This window comes from Schistocerca serialis, chromosome 11 (genome assembly GCF_023864345.2).
Source record: "Schistocerca serialis cubense isolate TAMUIC-IGC-003099 chromosome 11, iqSchSeri2.2, whole genome shotgun sequence".
NCBI lineage: Eukaryota > Metazoa > Arthropoda > Insecta > Orthoptera > Acrididae > Schistocerca > Schistocerca serialis.
In genome coordinates, this window is record NC_064648.1 from 55,349,798 (window position 1) to 55,373,950 (window position 24,153).

A 24,153-nucleotide genomic window follows, 5' to 3' on the forward strand; every position below is an offset into this window, starting at 1 on the left:
AGGAGAAGACCATTTGTTTTTGTTAAAGTTCTTAGAACTTTCTAGTTGACGGATGAAGAGTATGTTTTTAGCTGTAGAAAGTCTTTGCAGGAGTATTGCTTTTGTCCTTTCAGCCTGATAGTTGTGTAGCACGTGATTCCGCCACCAAATGTAAAGATCTGATTGCTTGTTGCGTAGCTGTAGTAGGAGACAGGGATGCTATTGTGACCTGTGTGATTTCACTACTGCAACACTGACTTGAAGTTGGAAGTCTTCGTGGGCATATCCTCCGTTATGCACGGCATAGCAAAAATGGTACTGTAAATGCCAGATGGAAAATGCACGGATTTTGACTAGCTAACAATTTCAAGTGACAGGGTGGGGTTTAATGGCCTTCAATCAGATCTCCTGGATGCTTGCTCATTAAGACACTTGGGACATTCACGGGATTACAAGCAGCAGAGGGGAGGCGAACAGCTGCCCTCCTGAGCATCTCTGCCAAAAGTAACACACTTGGCCATGTTTTGACTGGATAAACGTTTTATTATAATGTTGACACTTGTACGAACGCATCTGGTTTGGAATGTATGGTTGGACTGTGATTACTTCACAGCCTCCCTTAATCTTTGAGGCAAAAACTACTCGAGCAAATGGTAGAAAATGAGTGCATGTGGGTCCACGGCTCATGGTCGTGCAGTAGCATTCTCGCTTCCTGCGCCCGGGTTCGATTCCCGGCGGGGTCAGGGATTTTCTCTGCCTTGTGATGACTGGGTGTTGTGTGCTGCCCTTAGGTTAGTTACGTTTAAGTAGTTCTAAGTTCTAGGGGACTGATGACCATAGATGTTAAGTCCCATAGTGCTCAGAGACATTTGAACTATGTTTTTTTTTTTTTTTTAGTGCATGTGGGCATTAAGTTTGCATCCATCTTTATCATAAATGAGAGAAATTTCACAGAGTCTCCAACTGCAACACCTTCCAGAATAAGGCATGCATTAACTGTAGCAAAGAAATGACCCTCTTCAGTATGTGACACCATGAGGAACCAAGGTGCATTTGGGAGGGCCTTCAAATCTATAGCCTCATTTTGTTTATGTTTATGTTTAGTAGACACACGCTAAGATGGTGATTGATACATTGCAAAAGAATCCCCCATGATTGCCAACATTTCCAATGGCATGCTCTTTCCAACTGGGAACCCCCTCAGAGGGGGATTCACCCACCGTAAATAATTGTTTGCACCTCAGGTCACACCCCCCAAACTCCTGACAGAGGGACCAATTGGCATTTGGGAAGGTAACAGCTCAGTCACTCACCCTTCTGGGCCTGATCTGTATCAGAGGGTACGAGAACCCTACCCGTTGACCTGGAGCTGCCAATTATGCATTACCTTGTCACCTGTAATGTGTCTGACGAATGGGACAGCCTTCAGGGACACACCAGGACGAAGGAGAAACAAAGAGAATGCGGATTCACCAGTTAAGTCTCCACAGCCTTACTGAAAGTGGCACCAGCTACTTATGTTTCTTCTTGATGGTGGTCTGTAAACCACTACAAGCTTGTGCATTACCTGAGCACCACTGTGGCACCGAATTGAGAGAGGTGTTCAACACTATATTCATTAATCTGAAAGGCTGGGAATCAGCTCCAATATTTGGATATATAGCCATTCACCCTTTCTTCTAACTTGTTCTACTGCAGTATGATATTAGCTTGTGCCCATCAAGATGAATCTGTTGAATTTAAGTGATTTCATGTGACATTCTGCATTAAACACAATACAGCTGCTGATATGCCACCTGAACTTTTATTTTCCTGTATGGATATCAGACATTTGCTCTATTTATCTAGGAATAGTCACATAACGGTTGTTGCAAAGAATAGTATTAATGAATCATTACAGTAGTGCATTTTATAACTGAAGTACTCTCACAATTAATAAACAAAAATTTATATTTCTGAAAAAGTTCTGCAGTGAATTATGAAAACTTACCTTGCACTATCAGATGCACATCTTATTGAGGTTTCCACCTGAAATATTAGAAGAAATGGCCAGTGATTTACAACTGATGAGACAGTAAATACATAGAATTCTATTAACGCCCACCAACATGTGATTGGTCCACAAAATGCTGTAAGTTAGGCTTGAAAATATCATTTAAGAGGACGTGATAAACTGTTGCAGTTAATGAAACAGAATGTTAGTAAGAATTCATTCTCCATTTTCTCACTGTCTTCAGTACTGTAAATAACTACACAAGCCAGTAATTTGGTTGTAGCCATACTTCCTACTAGATACTTCACAAAGGAAAGTGACCAATAACATCTTTAATCTGTTATGCACTTACACTTTGTGTAAAGTTTTCTTTCACTTTTTTCCTGTTATGAAAACTGCCATGCACTGACAGATGAATCCATCATTGTAAGTGACACATTTGGACCTTTGTGCTCTGGGCAGCCCAGACCAACTTGCAGAGGTGAGGAGTGACTCCTAAACCCAACCTTAAGTTCACACCCAGAACTACATACAGGCTTGGACAATTAAATATACAAACATTAATAAATATTGGCAAACTCAAAATAGTTTCACACATTGTAAATGGACAAGTTAAAATTGGCATTACAAAATATCACATTCACAGATGAAGAAATACCACAATCAGAGAACTGTAGATTCTTCACAAAGAACACAGGGAAGAAATTCGCGAAACTACTACAGAACTAGGCTCTGCATTCATAAATGGCAATTATGTTGCAAACGGTGCCAAATTTTTTGGGAGGACAACGGTTCAATCCCACACCCGACCATCCGGATTTAGGTTTTCCATGATTTCCCTAAATCACTCCAGGCAAATGCTGGGATGGTTCCATTGAAAGGGCATGGCCGACTTCCTTCCCCATCCTTTCCTAATCCGATTAGACCAATGACCTCGCTGTTTGGCCTCTTCCCCCAAACAATCCAAAATCCAAATTTTTCATTACCTCCAGAAGTCTCTCTCCCTGGAATAATTCAATATTTAGGTGAGAGGTACAAAATAATTAATACACATGCACCAATAGATCAGGATAACAATGCAGAAGGTAAAACAGTCCTCAGAACAATGTTGAGAAGCATCTGATGAAGTTCCAGAGGAAAACATACAGATTTTATTTAACTTTTATCCTCAGACTGGCACAGAATGGAGATGAGAACATTATCAGCCCAAACTGCTATTAAATGAATTTATTCACAACTGGAATTTTGACTGTTATGCCATTCTCAAGTGACAGCTTACTATGAACTAAGTCAGTGTTATTAAATGTCATGCCTAGTGCTTGGGGAGTGGATATTAAGATGTGCAGTATGACATGACTTTGATAGAAATTAGTACATGAAGTACTACCAATTTCTAGGCATACAGATTACAAAGACTCCCATCTTGTAAAGAAAATGGAATTTGTAAACATGGTTAACACAAAAGTATTACCTCAAAAGGAATTATAAAGGATTCAGACATCACACTGAGCTACCACTTGAGAATTGTACAACTGCCAAATTAATTTTGAATAAGTACATTCCATATCAGCCCTGGTAGAAAATGTTTTCATTTATGAATGTCTGCCTGACTAGATGTAAGAAAAAAGGAAAACTGCAAAGAAAAAGACATTTAGCATACACCACTAAAAAGATACGAGGACAACAATAATATGATTTGAGAATATCAGACAGCTTGTGTGCCAGTAACAAAGCACAATTCCGAAAAGATGATGAATTCCAGAGTCAGACATAGATATCTGTTGAAATTGACCATTACCACTGAATAATAAAAGTAAGATTCCTGGCCTAGAATAACTGATAACCATGTTCACATAAGATTCAATGAAATTCCATGAAAAGTTCAAAGAGACAACAGCAGAATTCTAAAATACAAGATATATCAGAGATGGCTTAGGACAGGATGGTCCTGTGAAGGCCAAACTGATAGAGGACTAAAGGAGCAAAATACAATTGGAATACATCTGTAACATTTTAGAAGGCCTATGACTATAAAGCAAGACTGCTTTATTTAAAAATTCTTAAAGAATCTGAAATACAGAAGACAACACGGGTCTTCTTAAAAGAACTACAGCCTCATTTGAGATAAGAACAGACTATAGCCAAGGCAATGTACTAACTCCATTCTTCTTTCAGACTATACTACAAAAGTGAATATTGAACAGATGGAGCTGTTCTCAGAATCTACTACCAGAAGTTGAATACTACTTGGTTAGGAAATTGATAATTTCAAAATTGTTTGTTCAACTTTTGTAGATAATTTAGCAATGCTGACAATGTAGAGAAACCACACAACAGAGAGAAAGAAAAACAGTGGGAAAAGCATGACTAGTCGTCTCCTCTGATAAGCAGCAGTGAAGCAGTAATGGGTAACTACAGGACTGCAACATCCCTATCAAATACGAAGTGTGGGAGGGTCAGGGGAAGACAAATTTAAGGATCTATGAGAAGTCATGTAGCCAAATGGTGGGGAAAATGGAACCACAAGAGGAAGACTATAAAAGATGGACTCTGCATTTCAGTTAACAGAAGATGTTTATAGTAAAAATTCATTCTCCAAAATTGCAGAACCTCCAACTTGCAAAGTAGTCATTTGGCCAAAATACACATCTGTATCACACAGAATACACGTCTGTATCACAAATACTAATTTTAGAATCAACAAAAGATAGTGAAAATTACGAAAAAGATATTAGGAAACAGAATACCACCACAAACATTTAAATTCAGAAACAATACAGAAGTATAGATAAATATGTAGGAAAATAACTGGAGACAAAATTTGGCATACAAGGTTAATGAGTCTTAGCATACTGAAAAGAAAACTCTGTAGCAGTACTAAAACCATTAAAAAATCTCAATGCCTTACAAGAGTGCACAAAGACCTACAAGAAACTTGTATAAATTAGCAAGATATTTAAAACCAAACCAAATACAGAAACAGGATTGAGTTGGTAAATTCTCCACAGCATAACAGTTCCAAAAAGACAAGATAGAAACTGAACGTCAGGTGCGTGGAAAGAAAAATGTGTACAGAAGGAGGAGTAGCATAAATAAATGTAAAACCTTAGCTGGCCTGTAATTGATCAGGAAAAAAAATTGTTCCATATTTGTAGTACCTTCTCAGTAAAGCATAGCAATCGTATATGTACTGCAAACAAGTTGCAGCAAGCAGCTCAAAGAGTCTCTGCAAATATGCAGATAACAGTATTTGGAGTGTTTTGTTAGGCTACAGCAGTGATCAGAAATATTTTGCAGTGGTGTTGTTATGCTGTCAGTACTGCTTGCATGCAGTCAAAAAAGAGCAATGCATTCAAGTGTCACTCCATCAAGAGCTGCACACTGCTGTGGTTACATATCTAGTGAACAAATACGATCATACAACAACAATGTACGTATGTATTCCTTTAGCTCGAAAGTTTGTAACTTGCCTTGATGGTATGGTATCCAGTAACTACTATGACTGAGGTATTCACTTTTACTTGCAGAGAACTAAAAGTATAGCAAAACAGAACACTCGCTTGATGTGAGACAAGCTGTTTTGCATGTCTTCAAGATTGGGAGTACTTCTAGGGACTATGGCATATCACAACCACAAACAAGTGTGCACAGTCAATAGCAAAAACATGAAACAACAGTAACCAATAAGCCAAGGTCAGGTCATCCCTGAAGAGAGAGGAGGAAGGACAGAATGATTTGTACGCAATCAGCTGGTGTTCCAAGAGAAACATCTCAACAAAACTTGTGAATCCCTGTAACATGTTCATTGCACTGGTGCATGTCTTCTGCCAATTGAATCCAATGTTACTAGATAGAAATAGATTTCCTGCAGCACTGAATATATGGCCATTTTTAAGGCAACCGGGAATTTTGACTGGAACACTGGACTTGTTATATTAAATTTGAGTGTAACACACCTCAATTTTGGAGGCAGTTTTTTGAAGAAACAAATCAATTTTATAAACTGCAATATATGGTATCAAGTCTTTGTAAGCACCACTGGAAATTACTTTGAACAAATAATGAAGGTAACTGAAAATCTGTCATGCATTCAAACTTTCAAATATTATACGTGAGATAGTGATGTGAATCTACCATCAAATGCACAGGATTGATTGACACTGAACATTTCCCATTTAACACTGAAACATGAAAATCTATACATTTAATATTTTGCTCTGGTGAACTACGTTCCTTCTAAGTCAAGAGAAATGCCCTTAACCTACTATCCATTGGGGTTAATTTCCTGTGAGAAAAGGCCGACAACTGTGAGGCAGTATTTAAATTCACATTCATGTAACTTTTGCACTTGAATCTTTAAGCAATTTTAGGATTTTCCCAAGGTCAGTGCTATGATGGCAAGTAGAATTTTTGTCACACATTTAAACATAATCATAAACTCATTGACAAACAAAAGATGAATGCAGCCAAAATTAGTGAGGGACAGCAATAAACAAAGGATGCAACAAATCAAATATTCTAACTCTGCTGACTGATCTCTCAAAAAATCAGATGCATAGCCAACTGCTAATTTGTCACTTTCCTGCTATAAAATATTATTCACAAATATTATATAGAAAAACACTAAAATTGAATTCAACAGTACTATTTCAAACTGTGCAACCCAACTTCAGGAGTTAAATAGAGCCCTGTATAGTTTCTCATTAATTAATTTTATAAACACTGATTACAATAATGCTAAATAGTACTACATGTAAGCCAAAACTGCCACAAGCATAAACAATACATCAAACTGTACAGTGAATACATAGTTTGACTGGAACTCAACTGGATCCAGGGTATCTACAATTTGATTAGAACTACTCAATTAATTTGACCAGAGCTAAATGTACTCCACAATTCCATACACCAAAAGAGAGCATATTTTACACTACACCCTTATCCTTATCAAATGTGTATTAGATATGTTTTTGACAAATTAACTATTATGCAGTGTGATCAAGATGTGTCAAGTTCAATTGGTTGTAATTCAAACTTGGTAAGTGCTACGTAGTAACCTAAAGCACCATGTAAATGAGCAGGAAATTACAATCTTACCTGATATGACACGTTTGTTTGTATAGAAATATTTCCTTGTATTTAATTACTGTAACAGTTGCATATGATGGCAATTTATCATGATTTCACTGATAATTAATGTAATATTTATCTCAGAATGTTTCTTAAGGTTCTAAAGTGACCAGCATGGGAAGGTGCTTATCTCAAGCGAGGCTTCACAAAATCCTCACCAGAGTACCAACTAATCCAGGAGGTTAATTGAGGAAGAACGATGGGGAAAATACAGAGACAGCACATGAGACACTGGAACTGCTCCTCAAAACTCATTTTCCTCAATATGCTCTGGCAGATAACATAGAGCAGAATGCGACCCCTGGAAGACAATGGTTCTCAGGCACTCAAAGAGAGGACTGGGAATCAGCCAAGGAGTGTGTCAATTTCAGTAAAATCCAATGGGCGGTGGCAACATTCTAATTGGTCAAGTCACCTGGTCCAGATGGAATCTTTCCAGCTCTCTTAAAACAAATAGGAGACAATCTTATGAGAGTCCTCTGCTCGTTATTCCGGGTTAGCCTAGCAGTGGGAGTCATTCCCAATGCCTGGAGGGCAGTGAAGGTTGTCTTTATTCCAAAGCCAGGGAGAATTGATCATACGAAGGCCAAGGATATGAGACCAATCAGTCGAGTTAATGTACATGCTGGGGAGAGGAGGCTAACTAGGGCTCCTCTACATTCAAACTAACACACATAACCAGGTAAATCAAGTGAGACAGCTCTCCAACTATTTGTTGGGAGGGTGGAGAAAGCACTTTCCTTTCAAGAAACAGCCCTCTGCATCTTCCTGGGCGTCAGGGGGCTTTTAGTAACACATACTTTGATTCCATGGTTAGGTCAACAGAGGTGCATGACCTAGTGACCACTATATGTAGATGGACTAGGGCCATGCTTAGTGGAAGGAGGGTAGAGGCCACATGATGAATGAAAAAATAGTAATTAACACCACTAGAGGTTGTCCAGGAGTTTTGTCCACTTTATTGTGGAATCTACTGGAGAACGAACTTATTGAGGAACTAAATTACAGACAATGCTTTTGCCACGGATACGCAGATGACCTTGTCATAGTAATACCTGGCAAATTTGCTGACAAGGTTAGGAATATGGCACAAGGTGCACTGGACATTGTGCAAGACTGGTACATTACATAGGACCTAAACGTTAATCCTAACAAGACTGTTGTGGTACCAATCACGAAGAAGGACATCTAAAGCTTTTTGGTGAAACTCTATCTGTGAAGGGGATAGTGAAATATCTAGAGATAATCTTAGATGAGAAACTAACATGGACCCTTCACATTAAGAGCATCTGCTCCACGGCGAATTGTACTCTAGTGAGTACCAGAAGGCCTTGTGGCAAAAACTGGGGCCTAAGATCCTGATGTATGCACTGGACACACACAACAATGGTTAGACTTAGGATCTCCTATGGGGCCATAGTGTCGTGGAAGAATGTACAACAGCAGGCTGCAGCTAAGGAGCTTGCTAAGGTGCACAAACTGGCCTGCTTTGCCACAACAGGCAGAATTAGTAGCACACCAACCACTGGGATGTAAGTCATGCTGGACATGCCTCCACTACATCTTTGGGTTAAGATGAAGGCAGCAGCTGGTGCATACACACTCAAAACTGGTAAAAACTGGATCACATTGGATATCCAGACACACACACTAAAATATAGGAATGGCTTGAGAAATGCCGCCTGACTATGTAACAACTCCCAACTGCTTCAACAAGCCTTACAATACAATAATTGGAAGCAGGGAGCAGTGGGAAAACAGTTTGACACCATGCAGAGGACACTGTCTGGTTCACTGATGGGTCAAAATCAGACCAAGGCACTGGGGGCGGGGTGTACAGGGTTCAGCCAAAACTGGAGGGCATCATCTCTCTAGGAAAACTGGCCTTGGTATTCCAAGCTGAAATTACTGCAATCAAGGCGTGTGTGGAGGAGAATATATATAGGTGCTACAAGGATCATAGCATCTACATCTATTCAGATAGCAAGGTAGCCCTGAAATTATTGGGAGCTCCTGCAGCACAATATATTACTATTGCAGAATGTCACAGGGCTTTGGTGGAGTTAGCGGATTCAATAGAAAAAACTTAATATGGGTCCTTGGTCACTCAGGGATCAGTGGCAATAAAGAAGCTGACAGGTTGGCCAGGATGGGGGCAAAGACTCCATTCAGTGGACCGGTACCTGTTCTGATAATCACCAATGCTATGATCAAACGAACTATGGAACTGGCTTAGAAGAAGCACATAGAATACTAGACCAAGGTCTATAAGCAAAAGCATGGTAAGGTAACGATGCCCAAGTTGTGCTTTAAAAGATGCTCTGTAACCCTGGGCTCGAAGAGGAAAGAGATTGAACTCATGTTTGGACTGATGACCAGTCATGAGAATTTTAAACAAAAAAAAAACACCTACATACAATGGGTATAATGGAAGAAGACCATAAATGTAGCATCTGTGATGAGAGTGAAGAAACTGCATCACACCTAATGTTCCAATGCATGACATTGGAGAGCAAAGAGACAGAATTTTCAGAGCAACTAGAAGTGAAGAAATTGTGTCTAACAAATAATGGGCAGAGAGACTCCTTGCACTATCTAAGGGCACTAGTTGGCTTTACTAGATATACAGCGAGCAATACTGCACAATAAATTGTTTCAGTGCCAGGTTAGACCAAAGCTGTCTTAGCTTCTCTGCCAAAATCAAATTAAATCCATCATCCTTAGTGGATTTGTGTTCAGGTATTTTTGACAAATTAACTATTAAGCAGTGTGATCAAGATGGGTCCAGTTCAACTGGTTGTACTTCGAATTTGGTATGTGCTACATAGTACATTAAAGCACTATGTAAATGAGCAGGAAATCATGATCTCATCTGATATGACAAACTCGTTTCTATAGTAATATTTCCTTGTATTGACTTATTTTAACAGTTGCATATGATGGCTGTTTATCATGTTTTCACTGATATTTAATGTTAATATTTATCTTAGAATGTTTGGTAAGCTTCCAAAGTGACCAGTATGGGAAGGTGTTTATTTCAAGTTGATTAGTTTCAATAAGAACAATGTAATTTCAATCACTTATTTTAATTAAGTTTTGTAAGATGTTTTGAAAATGAGTAGCATGGTATGATTTCTTGAGGTTTTAAATAAACAGTGCTGCTGTGCCTCATAGTCTTTGGTAATGTATGTGTGTTTCTCACATAGTCTGGGCTGTTACTGTTAAGTCTGCATAGGTTTTGACAGTAGTTGAACCGAAGTCTCTGGGCAGCCAACCAGTTGTGTCATTTCAGCTCTCTAAAATTGTATGGATGATAAGATTTTGAGCAATACATGAGGATTTTGGCATTTTCTCATTACATTAAATTGTTGTATGTTTTTGTGACTCACAAACTATCACTTTGCGCAACTGATAGATCTGTTTTCTGAACTTTGATTGACACTGACACAGCATCACTGATGATTACACCCAGCTGGACTTAGTTCCGATTTCACATTAGCTTATGTAACTGGGGAATTTGTCAAATATTCACAATTATTCACATAATTGAACTGCATTATCTTCAATCTGAAGTGTTCACCCTTGCTATGTGATCCTATATAATTCAATTTAATGATTTTAAGGATGGCCATTTCTATTTTTGTGTCTTACATTGACAGTACACCATCCAACTTAACTTTGTCACTGTGTTTACATTTCCTTATTTAGTTGTCACTGCATTTAAATTCGTTTAAACAACTTGTTTAAGTATACATTAACTATTACAATATATGCCTAACTTCATACTTTTAGATGTTGCTTGACTGACAGGCAGCTGGTGGTTTTAACAGGGTAGATACTCAGTGGTAGATGGCCTTGACCCATGCAAGGGACTGTAGAGAGACATTCTGAAATCAGCTCTGTTCACTACCCTGAAACTCAGTACATCATAGGACCAATTTCAAAGCATTAACATTACACATCTTGATTGAATTTTCACAGTAAGCAATCAGCACACAGTGTCAGTAGCTGGACTGAAATCACTATCAGTTGCCCTATTGGCATACAAACTGAAGATAACAGACACAAGGCCAAATATTCAATTTTCTCTTTCCAATCTATTTCATTGTGGAATATCATAATGGAGTTCCTCCTTTCAGTACCGGCATAAACATCATAATGACAGATTCTGAGATGATCAATTTTTATTGATTTTATACTGTGTACTCACTTAATAGAGAAAAGGCACCCAGGCAATATGAGATGGCAGTACAATACCACTCATATTACACTAAACTTGTTCCTTCTCTAACAGCAGCATATCAAACATCTCTGAGCCCATGGAAGTTTCCTAGTGGTTGGAAGAAGGTACCAATCAATCATATTCTCAATTAGTGTCACCTGATAGATGCACATAATCACAGCAAAATGAAGCATGTGCATGAATAACGCTGTATGGTATATTTCCAATTTTTTAGGAAATCGACAAAAACTGTTAATAAAAATGTAATAGCAGATATTTATTGTTTGCAGATGCAGACTGTTGAAAATCGTTGGTTGTGCTTTTTAAAATTGCACTAAGGATAGGTTTTAGAAAATACATAACTATTAAAATGGAAAAACAGTGTATAGCAACTGATATACAGCATTGCTGTATATCACACTCTACTAGAACTATAAGGTTGCCTAGAGTCTCAAAGTTTTAAATAAAAAAATTATATCACGATACAAACTAATATTTATAGTAAACTGATTGCTTTGGTCTTAAATAAGTAATAGAACATGAATTTGTTATGAAGTTGAGCCCAAAGCTGGCACATTACACTCAGTTGGCACACTGAATGTTTTCATAAAATACCTGGATTTTGATTTTCCGTATTTCGTCACATCCAATAGATTGCCTTTCTTCTCCTTACAAGTTTCAGTACCCATTGTAGAGCAACCAAAAACCAAAATGCAACAGAATTTCTTTTACTTCGTGTTCAAAAACATGTTTCACAATACAATGTCTTTCACATGGATGAAACTGCTTATGCCTTGAGGATCATCACTGCATCGCTTCAACCAGAGCACAGCAGTAATTTTCAAAGTAGGTGGCATTTTGAGAACCAGATCAACAGATCCAATGCCCTTGTCTTCCATCATCTCCTGTATGGTCAACTTCGACGGTTCTACAGTGGCCTAAGCAATGGCATGCTTCCATTCTAAAGGAGCCATAACTTTTGACACTTTCTTTCCTCAATCACTGCAAAGTTTCTGTCACAAGGCAGGAAACTATCACTCTAACATAAAAACTTTTTATGTATTTCTACACAGTACTTGCAGTTGACCAGATAGAAATAAAGTGCTAAAATTCTCCAGTTATCGTTCTGCCCAACATGGTGGTCAGACCATATAATTAGTTTGTGTCCCATACCTTTTTCAAGCATCACAAATTTAATCAGACAGGAAACTATTTTGGCTGAATCACACCTTGCACCAGATCCATCCCCTAAATTTACCGTGTTAGTTAAGTACCAAAGTCATGAACCATGAAATTATATGACGGCAACTGTCTCTGGCAGAATACCATGGAATGTGCCAATTTATGACAAAGTACCACGTGTTGTACGTCCACGCATGTAACATATATATTGTTCCTTTGTAGCCATTTCTGTGTTATTTTTTAGCAGTTTGTATGCTCAGTCTGCTTTTGCATAACAACTGACTAAGTTCTATGTTGTGCATTTGTATCTCATCTGAAGCTCTGATCATAAAGAATCATTAATTTCTGCACAGATTGAGATTGTGGTACAGACATTCTTTCGAAGATTTATTCTTACTTCGAGAAACTCAAACTGAGTTCTTGAATCAGGGACCTGTCATCATAATAATCCCCTCGACATGTTGAGGATTTTATGGGGAGTGACAGAAACAGGATTATCACCCAGATGGTCACAAGTGAGTAATGCCCGGGATTGGGCTGGAGATGCTGTCTGAATCGAGACTGCACTGCTTCTCATCTTGGACAGTGCTGCCACTTCCTCAAACTTATCCTCAAGATATTAAAAATCTGAGGCTTCATGGCTAGAAAGAGTCCCTGTCCATTCTGCTACAGACTAAATACCGAGGCGAATATGGCTATCTTCTTTCTGTAGCCCTATGTTTCTCCCATGGTGTAGCAAGGGAGGGAAAAGATTTAGGATCATATCTGTCAGCTTTGTACTCGATCTTGCCTTCTTGGAGACAGCTGGTGTCTTAGTCACCAGCAAGGGATGACTTCATTCATTGTGGGTCATCTGCCCTGATGCCACCCATTCCGATCATGGGCTCTCCCCATGGGTGCCACCCAGCGACAGCAAAGGCCACATGACATGCTGGCCATTGCCAGGAGTGCTGATGCCCCAGGAAGACAGGCATCTACTCCTTGGCATACATGGGTAGTTTAAAGCTCAGGCATCAGCAGTGCGATCCCTGTGTTGTCAGGGGACTACCACCAAATGGGTACATGATTGCCCCACCACAACATACTGGCTACCGTGCTGGATATTGGGCGCAGAGAAATCCAAACTGCCATGAGGGTGAAAGAGTACAGGAGAAAATGGAAGAAGATGACATACCCCGCAAAGTGTGCTCATCCAAATAGTTGAATTGCAGGTGGAGATGCAAAGCCAAGACAATAGGCTCAGGACATCCAATCTAGGGGAACTATGGATAACTCATGCACCACATAAGGCATCCTTCCCCATATGGCCCGCACTTCTGTAGAATTTGGAAAGTGGCAGGTCAAACCATAAAATGGGACCTGAAGTTATAGGGTCGAAGAGTGAGAGACTCCTTTTAGTTATGTCTTATGACAGGCAGGTATACCTTAAGCCTATTCTAACACCCAGACCTGCAGTGGGAAGCAAAGTTGACATTTTCCATATTGCAGAGATGCTAAGTTGCAGATAGGAAAGAATCATTAATTTCTGCACAGATTCAGATTGTGGTACAGACATTCTTTCGAAGATTTATTCTTACTTCGAGAAACTCAAACTGAGTTCTTGAATCAGGGACCTGTCATCATTTGATATGACATGTGGCCTACACAAATATTTTCCTCAACCATCTTCAGGAGTGGTCACTCCACTTTCCAGTTTATGTTGAAGAGAGAGTTTTCATTGCTGGGTGATGCAAAATATGTCAAGCAATGTTTGTTGACACACTTCTTTTGACTGGACTTCATATTTGAAAGCAGCTTGTTTCAATGAAGTACTGTCTGTCTTACCTTCCTTTCGTCTGCCTGGCACACCTATTTATGTAGAGTTTATCGAGTAAATTGCCTTTTCATTGTGCATCAAGGCATGGTATTCTCTGTACAGCCTTAACTTAATTTACATATTTATGTCCTAGAATCCTTCTTTTGAACACACTACTGTGTTGCACACACGGTCCTGAATCATGCTGTCAATACTACTACCCAATATTCAACTGAATTATCATACTCCACATTCTCTTTCAATAATATAGCAGTGTGTTTTCTACCTTTTCATCACTGATAAAGACAGAACTGCAGTTAGTTTTATTCATGGTCTTAGAATTGTGGGACAAATTTCAATGTTGGATCAACAACAATGGAAAATCCGGGAAGGAATGTAACAATATTATAAAGAGCAAACTTGATTGGTTGGTTGGTTTTGAGTATAAAGGGACCAAAATACAGGGTCATCAGACTCTTTTTTCCTGACGGAAGCAAGGCTCAAGGTACAAAAACACTCAGCAGCACACCTAAAAAGAAAATGAATGGAATGAACAAAAAATGGGGAAAACATACGCCACAAAGAAAAGCAGAAGAAGGTATTAAAACCATAGAGCATATAGTCTGGGCTGGCTGATCACAATAATAAATGAGGATGAGCCAGCCACTCTGCAACACATTAAAACGCCCACCCCAAAAAGACAAGGCGAGAAGAGCACATGTAGGGAAAAGATGACAACGAAGACAAACAAATGCAAAGAAAGTGTGACAGAGTTACAATGGAGGGAGGGTGGCGACCTCAGAGAGAAGGCTAAATGCCCACCCTTGGATTGTATGACGAAACCCCCTCACAAATAAAACCTAAAATTAAATCTGCGGTTTGAAACATTGTTACTCAACACCGAAGGTGGGATTCTAGGAAGGTTAAAAGTCTGCCGTAGAGTGGTTAAAAGTCAGCAGTCCAGCAAGATGTGGATGACAGTGATATGTGAGCCACAGTGACACTGACGTGGGTCCTCACGACAGAGGAAGTAGCTATGTGTTAGCCATGTATGGCCGGCATTTGTTTGGTTTGGTTTGTTTTGGAGGAGGAGACCAGACAGCAAGGTCATCAGTCTCATAGGATTAGGGAAGGAAGTCGGCCGTGCCCTTTCAAAGGAACCATCCCGGCATTTGCCTGGAGCGATTTAGGGCATGTATGGCCAATGCGGAGCCAGCAGAGAACCACAGAGTCCCTGCGACAGGCTTGCATGGAGTCTTTTACACATTTGTAGTCTCCTTAAGGGCGCAGAGTTTGTTGTGCATACTGAGATTATGCCATTCGGTCTCCCAAACCTGAAAAACCTTGTGGTGTAATAATGATCACAGGTCAGTTACAGGGATGCCGACCTCCATAAGTGGTTTCCGTTTACCCCATTTGGCCAGCCTGTCAGAAAGTTCACTTCCTGGGGTTCCAATGTGGCCTGGGGTCCACACAAACAACACGGAATGACCGGACCATTCAAGGGCATAGATGGATTCTTGGATGGTCGCTACCAAACGATGGTGCAGGTAGCACTGGTCGATAGCTTGTAGGCGCTCAAGGAGTCAGCACAGAGACGAAACGACTTGCTATGGCACATTGGATGTGCTCAAGAGCACGAGAAATGGCTGCTAGCCTTGCAGTCCAAACACTGCAGCCATTTGACAAGGAGTGCTGTTCAGTATGCTCTCCATGAACATATGCAAAGACAATGTGACCATCACCCATGGAGCAGTCCGAGTAAACCACTTCACGGTCCGGTACTTGTCAAGAATCGAGAGGAAGTGACAGCCGAGAGCTGCAGAGTTAACTCATCCATTAGCAACCTGTGAATGGTCCAGGCAAAGCTTCAGCTTCGGTGTACACCATGGAGGTGTACATGAATGGACCTTGAGCATAGGTGGTAAAAGCAAGGACTCCAGACAGACAAGATCAGTTGCGAACTGCAGTCATAAGCCCTGACCTGGGCCTCCAATGCAGGAGATGAAATACCGTGCATGGGATAAGGAGATGGTAATGTGGATGCTCTGGAGAACTATGAATGTGTGCAACATACCTGGCGAGCAGTTGTGCATGTCTAACCTTCAATGGAGGGACTCCGACCTGGTCACTGGACTTGTCCTGAAACCTCCTGTTACCAGTCAACCGGGTAGAGTAAACATATCGCTGTGGGTGCCACCAAACAATAAACCAGTTTCCCATAGTCAAGACGAGATTGAACAAGGGCTCTATAGAGCTGCAGCAGCTTAGTGCGATCTGCACTCCAGTTGGTGTTGCTCAGGCACCAGAGGGCATTGAAGTGCTGCCAGCAGTTCCACTTCAGCTGACCAAGGTGAGAAAGCCACGTCAATCACGTGTTGAAATCCAGTCTAAGAATCGATATGTCTCCATTACAGTGAGTGGATCATCCTTAAGGTAAAGTTCTGGCTCCGGATGAATGGTACGACACCGACAGAAGGGCATGACACACAACTTCGCAGCTGAAAACCAGAACCTGTGGGCTAGACCACATGACTGCACCTTGCAAATGGTTCCCTGTAGGCACTGCTCAGCAACACCAGTACTGGAGGAGCTGCATGAAATGCGTAAGTCATCTGCGTACAGAGAAGGCGAGACTGATGGCCTGACAGTTGCTGCAAGGCAGTTAATGGCCACTAAAAATAGATATACACTCAATACAGAGTCCTGCAGGACCCCATTCTCCTGAATGTGGGGCAAACTACGGGAGGCAGCAACTTGGACACGGACAGTACAGATCGATAGGAGATTTTGCATAAAAATCTGGCATGGGCTCTGGAGACCCCACTCATATAATGTGGCAATGATATGATTTCGCCAGGTCGTGTCTTAAGCTTTTCGTAAATCAAAAAAGACAGCAACCAGATGTTAGCGTCTGGAAAAGGCTGTTCAGATGGCAGACTCAAGGGAAACTAGATTATCAATGGTAGTGACCCTGGCGGAAACTACCCTGGCATGGAGCCAGTAGGCCACATGACTCCAGGACCCAACACAACTGTCGACTTACCATACATTCTAACAGCTTAAAAAGAACGTTGGTGAGGCTGATGGGCCAATAGCTATCCACATCAAGTGGGTTTTTACCGGTTTGAGCACTGGAATAATGGTGCTCTCCCACCATTGCGATGGAAAGATGCCATCGCACCAGATCCAGTTGAAGATGATAACGAGATGGCACTTTTAGTCAAACAATAGATGTTTCATCATCTGACTGTGGATCTGATCTGGCCCAGGAGCTGTGTCAGGGCAATGTGCAAGGGCGCTGAGAAACTCCCACTCTGTAAATCGAGCATTATAGGGTTCAATGTGACATTCAGTGAACTAGAGTGCTTTCCTTTCCATCTGCCATTTGAGGGTGCAGAGGCTCAACCATAGTGCTCGGCAATTGCCTTTGTGTCGGTAGATAACAAACAACTGATGTTAGTGCCAGTAACACTTGTCGTGGTCTGGTACGCACATACATGTCCGATCTTCTTCCAGAGTTAGGAAGGTGACATATGGCACCAATGGTCGAGACGTACCTCTCCCAACATGCCTGTTTCCGTCTTTTTATAAGTTGGAGAATGCGAGCATGAGCCCTTCCAAAGCTATTAACTGTGCTAGAGAAGAGTGTCACTTACGTCACTGTAGAGCTTGTCGATGCTCTTTAATGGCCTTAACGATTTCTGGCGACCACCAAGGTTTTCGCTGGAGCACTATAAAGAACAAGGGATCGTTAATTCTGTCAAAGAAACGACCGTTCTAGTGACCTGCTCAACTACCACATTGATGGTACCATGTGATGGAGTTTCAATGGTGACAGCAGAGGTGAAAGCTTCCAGTCTGCATTGTTTAAAGACCATCTTGGTAGACATCTGGGGGGGAATGGTGCTGGGGGAGTGACAGGAAGATGGGGAAGTGGTCACTACCACACAAGGCATCACGGGCTCTCCAGTGGACAGATGGGAGAAGTCCTGGGATGCAGAGGGATAAAGCAATGGCCGAGTAAGTGCCATGAGCCACACTGAAACGTGTAGGGGCCCCTAGTATTTAAGAGGCAGAGGTCGAGTTTCGACATCTCTAACTTGACCAGTAAGCATAGTGCCACCCCACAACGGGTTATGGACGATAAAATCTCCCATAAGTAGGAAAGGTTTAGGGAGTTGATGAATCAGTGCAGCCAATGCTTTCAGGGGTACTGCACCATCTGGATGATGATATATGTTGCAGGCAGTTATTTCCTGCTTTGTCCTTATCCTGACAGCCACAGTTTCAAGAGTGGTTTGAAGGGGCACAGGTTAACTGCATACTGAGTTCAGGCCATAGACAAGAACTCCACCTGACGCACTATTATAGTTGCTACAGTTCTTGTAATACCCCCTATAGCCATGAAGGGCAGGGGTCCGCATTGCCAGGAACCAGATTTCCTGGAGGGCAATGCAGAAAGCAGGTGCAAACCTAAACATTTGCTGTAGATCAGTCGGGTGGTGGAAAAAGCCGCTGCTGTTCCACTGGAGGATGAGGTTATTGTGAGGCTGGGAAGGCATGAAGCATGCAAGGAGGCAGGTTACACATCAGCATCATCTGCTACCACCGATTGAGTATTTGTATCCATTCCTATTGTGGATGATGTTGACAGGCAACAAAAATATGCAGAAGTTAATGGTAGCATCACTGACGTAGTGTCAGAAATTTATAAGGAAATTTTATATTTAATATTTCACTGCTTCATAGAAAACTCACAATCTGCTGAATTGGGGATATGTGCAAAATGGATTTCTCAAATCTGGAAATCTACAGACTGACTTTGTAGATAGTGTGTCTATGATTAACGAAGACCAAAGTCAAAATGCTCATTCATAACATGAATAAGTACAGGCTTTGCAGGTTGTGCCTGGATGCTGCAGGAACATTTTATCATGCCATCATCACTAATGAGATCTAACACATGAAACAGTTTCTGTTGCTGTGTTCTCATATAAATAATACCTGATGTAAATAAGAAGATTTCACATGTAACAAAATTTGACAATTCGTTGAGATGGCTGTACTTCTTCTATATTTGAAAAAAAAAAGTACACATTATCCAGTTTGTGTTCAAAAGTATTTAAAGTGGAAATGGACTGTTATTCTTTGCTGCGTGACATGGTAAAGTCGTCATGGATGCTATTTGTGGTACAATGAGGAGAGGAGTGTGGAACCAGATGAAACACAGAAAATGGTATGCTGGCTGAGCTACAGATTTTTATAAATGGCACAAACTCAGATTCAAGTAAAAACCATATTTTATGGTACTGGAAGATGGTTTCTGGACAACTGAGTGAGTGTAACTCGCATTCAGGTCAAATGTTTTTGCTCATATTCAAAACTATTATTATTTTTTACCTTAAGGTATCACAATATTGTTGTCACAACAACCATGAAGCTTGAAAAAACCAAACATCTTCTTGTAACTAAGGATGCAACCCATCAAAGATGTGCTTGGTATTCAGAGATGGAAAATGATTCTTGCGGGGATCAAATGCTGCAGACGAAGACACTATAGCAACAGATGCTGTCAAGAATGTGCATATTGATCTGATAAATCCTGGACTATTTGTCATTGTAGAAATTTTAAATGAGAGAGGTATAAAACAATTTCTATGGCATCTCTGAAAATGCAGAACCTATGGTAATGTTTTTGAAACCCATTCCAAAGGCTACAATTTTTTCACAAAATGCAAAAGTGACAGCACTTTTTTTGAACTGAACAAATTTGAACATTAATAAATTAACCAATGATCATTTAAAAAGCATCAGATATTACTTATGTCTTTATAATTGGGACCTATGACTGTGTTGCAAGATGAATTTTTTTTATCTTTTTTTTTTCTAAGAAGAAAATGTAATGTAATGAAAAACCGAAAGACTCGTGTATTTAAATCGTATGATTTATGTATAGTTTTAGTTTTTTTGAATATCAAAAATTGCATTATGACTAATGCTATTTGTGTGAGCTATGTATAGAATCTATGGTGTCCCAAATGCAATTAGTTTTTGACTTTTATCTTCAAGATTTCAAGTTTTAGATTCAATTATTGCATGCCTAATTTAACATATTCCTTATGTATTTGAATTTTAAAGGAAGGGTGCAATTCAAATAATTTCTGATTTAAACATAATTTTAAGAAATTCTTTTAGAAGCTATCTTCAATTCCACACAGCCAATTGTGTGAACCCATTATCAATCATTTAGAAAAGGAACTGTTACTATGACAATGAATGAAACTCACTTTTCAAACATGTGATTGCCCAAGAGAAAGCTTGGAATCGCTCTTTCCTCAGCTGAATTGTACTTTTGATTCAACTACCATTTAATGAGTAACTATACTGTTGTATTCCATTAAGAAATAATTGCATCTCTATCCACTGCAACTACCAGGCCTACTGAACATACAACAAAATCAAATTATTTCCAACATCAATTGGTGGATATTTAGTAGTTCAGTCATTTCTACAATGAAGTAAACACATTTAGTTGATAACCTACAAAATACACTCCTGGAAATGGAAAAAAGAACACATTGACACCGGTGTGTCAGACCCACCATACTTGTTCCGGACACTGCGAGAGGGCTGTACAAGCAATGATCACACGCACGGCACAGCGGACACACCAGGAACCGCGGTGTTGGCCGTCGAATGGCGCTAGCTGCGCAGCATTTGTGCACCGCCGCCGTCAGTGTCAGCCAGTTTGCTGTGGCATACGGAGCTCCATCGCAGTCTTTAACACTGGTAGCATGCCGTGACAGCTTGGACGTGAACCGTATGTGCAGTTGACGGACTTTGAGCGAGGGCGTATAGTGGGCATGCGGGAGGCCGGGTGGACGTACCGCTGAATTGCTCAACACGTGGGGCGTGAGGTCTCCACAGTACATCGATGTTGTCGCCAGTGGTCTGCGGAAGGTGCACGTGCCCGTCGACCTGGAACCGGACCGCAGCGACGCACGGATGCACGCCAAGATCGTAGGATCCTACGCAGTGCCGTAGGGGACCGCACCGCCACTTCCCAGCAAATTAGGGACACTGTTGCTCCTGGGGTATCGGCGAGGACCATTCGCAACCGTCTCCATGAAGCTGGGCTACGGTCCCACACACCATTAGGCCGTCTTCCGCTCACGCCCCAACATCGTGCAGCCCGCCTCCAGTGGTGTCGCGACAGGCGTGAATGGAGGGACGAATGGAGACGTGTCGTCTTCAGCGATGAGAGTCGCTTCTGCCTTGGTGCCAATGATGGTCGTATGCGTGTTTGGCGCCGTGCAGGTGAGCGCCACAATCAGGACTGCATACGACCGAGGCACACAGGGCCAACACCCGGCATCATGGTGTGGGGAGCGATCTCCTACACTGGCCGTACACCACTGGTGATCGTCGAGGGGACACTGAATAGTGCACGGTACATCCAAACCGTCATCGAACCCATCGTTCTACCATTCCTAGACCGGCAAGGGAACTTGCTGTTCCAACAGGACAATGCACGTCCGCATGTATCCCGTGCCACCCAACGTGCTCTAGAAGGTGTAAGTCAACTACCCTGGCCAGCAAGATCTCCGGATCTGTCCCCCATTGAGCATGTTTGGGACTGGATGAAGCGTCGTCTCACGCGGTCTGCACGTCCAGCACGAGCGCTGGTCCAACTGAGGCGCCAGGTGGAAATGGCATGGCAAGCCATTCCACAGGACTACATCCAGCATCTCTACGATCGTCTCCATGGGAGAATAGCAGCCTGCATTGCTGCGAAAGGTGGATATACACTGTACTAGTGCCGACATTGTGCATGCTCTGTTGCCTGTGTCTATGTGCCTGTGGTTCTGTCAGTGTGATCATGTGATGTATCTGACCCCAGGAATGTGTCAATAAAGTTTCCCCTTCCTGGGACAATGAATTCACGGTGTTCTTATTTCAATTTCCAGGAGTGTATTTCAATGCACCCTATGGGTTGTTCATTAAAATTATTTTAACCGATACTTCACAACAAGAGTAATTAGCTTTTATGTTGGTGAACTGTAACAACACAGCTGACCCAAACACTACTCCTCAAATATTATGATAATCAATAGTGGAGAGATTACATTAACCTCTCAACAGAGCCACATCATTTTATGGCAAGAAATTAAGAATGTTCTGCCATTTACTCAGCCATAACCTTACTTGTAGATCAGAATCATTATGAGAAAACATTCAATTCTTTATAAACTTGAAAACTAAAGACAATATGATTCATCATTGAAGACTTAGCATAAATCCATTGAGTTAACTGTGTTGCAAAAGATATGTACAATACCAATCCGTGTTTGCAACATCTGTATTCAGACACTGGGCTTAACAGACCACGTATTGTTTTGAACATTATACATACTGGTTAGACAGTGATGAAAGGAAACACAGTTTACCAATAAAATGAAAAAAGGTAAGGCATATGTACCCATTTCCAGCAATTATTTGGTTGGTATATGGTTCATGGCATATTTACCTAATTGTAATATATAACAGATACAAATAAGAGACTTGAATAATCAACAAAATATTCTTCTTCACTATTTACAGCAGTCCCCCAATGCTGGGATGACTTTTTCATTCTGTAACTGTACAAGGCACATAGAAGTGGAGAAAACTTATTGGCATAACATTAAAGCCTTAATCTTCCTTTACTCAGGGAAACTACAAGTGTTGTCATGTTAAATGAATTACACTTACAAGAACTGAATCTTAGCTTAGCAACAATAAACTGGGTCATAGTGATAAATGATACCTTGGGAGGAAAACTGAATACAGAATCGGGAAACAATACATATGATGTCCCACAGGGCTGATCTACATAAATGTTGTGCTAAAGCCATTGGAGATGCCTTCAAAATCTGCAATGCTTGCCGATAATTAGTACACTGATAATGGCCAAACACATTCATACTAGAAACAGCCAGGAGAATAATGGAACATGCTTGCAACTGGTTTACAGGCAACAGCACAAAAGTTCAACCTTTATACTTACAAAAACATACATCATGCAATTCCAAACAAATTCAAATGACTTACAGATACAAGGAGATATCAATGACAGACACTGGATGAGGTTCCAAGAGTTAAGTTCTTAGGCATTCAGATCGATAATAAATTAAGGAGGCACCAGCATGAGAATGAGATAACCAAAAAGCTCATCTCTCTCTGCCCTGCAATTAATGAATGTTCCTCCAGAGTGTCTACATGCAGAAATGCTTCCCAGCACGCTTTCTCTCAGTCCTAGCCTATAGGATAATCTTATAGGACATGGCAGCAATGAACAAATTAGTATTTATCCTATACAAGCTTGTAGTAGGAATGTGATGTGAACACTTTGCATCTACATGTCACTATGGAACTCCCTATTGCCTTTCACAAATAACATTAATATTTTATTTATTTCTATTTGGCTTTCCCAGAACATAATTCCAAAAACAAGTGAAAACTCCAAAAGATGCCATTGAAATTGCCTGTAAGTGAGTAATGCTGAGGGGATCAATTTGACAATTTTACCAATTTGTGGACCCCATTTCAATTGAAACCCAAGCAGACACCAAGGAATTGGATGCCGTATGTTTCATTTAGTGTGTGACCAGTAGTGTCTACTTCTAGTAGCAGGCCATTTCTGATTGGCTTTCCATCTTATAAAACGAGTCTTCAAGGGATGACTTCAACTGGTAGCTGCAACATTAATAAGGGTAAAGTGCTGTGCAATATGGGGCAGGAAGTTTGTTGTTGGTAGTGATCAGGTGTTATTACTAAATGTAAGTAATTTGATGAACAGTTTGATGAGAT

General features: G+C 40.7%; 1 protein-coding gene across 6 annotated transcripts in view; it reads right to left on the reverse strand.

Annotated features, from left to right (window-relative positions):
* Positions 1-24,153, reverse strand: part of LOC126427088 (zinc finger protein 43-like) — a 106,671-nt gene that overhangs the window by 41,924 nt on the left and 40,594 nt on the right. For 5 of the 6 annotated variants that reach the window (XM_050089276.1, XM_050089275.1, XM_050089274.1 and 2 more), the window contains exon 6: positions 1,970-2,007. The exons of the other annotated variant lie outside the window; for it this stretch is intronic. In XM_050089276.1, the coding sequence (XP_049945233.1) occupies positions 1,970-2,007 (38 nt within the window). The remainder of the gene's footprint in view (positions 1-1,969; positions 2,008-24,153) is intronic. 6 annotated transcript variants of the gene reach the window in all.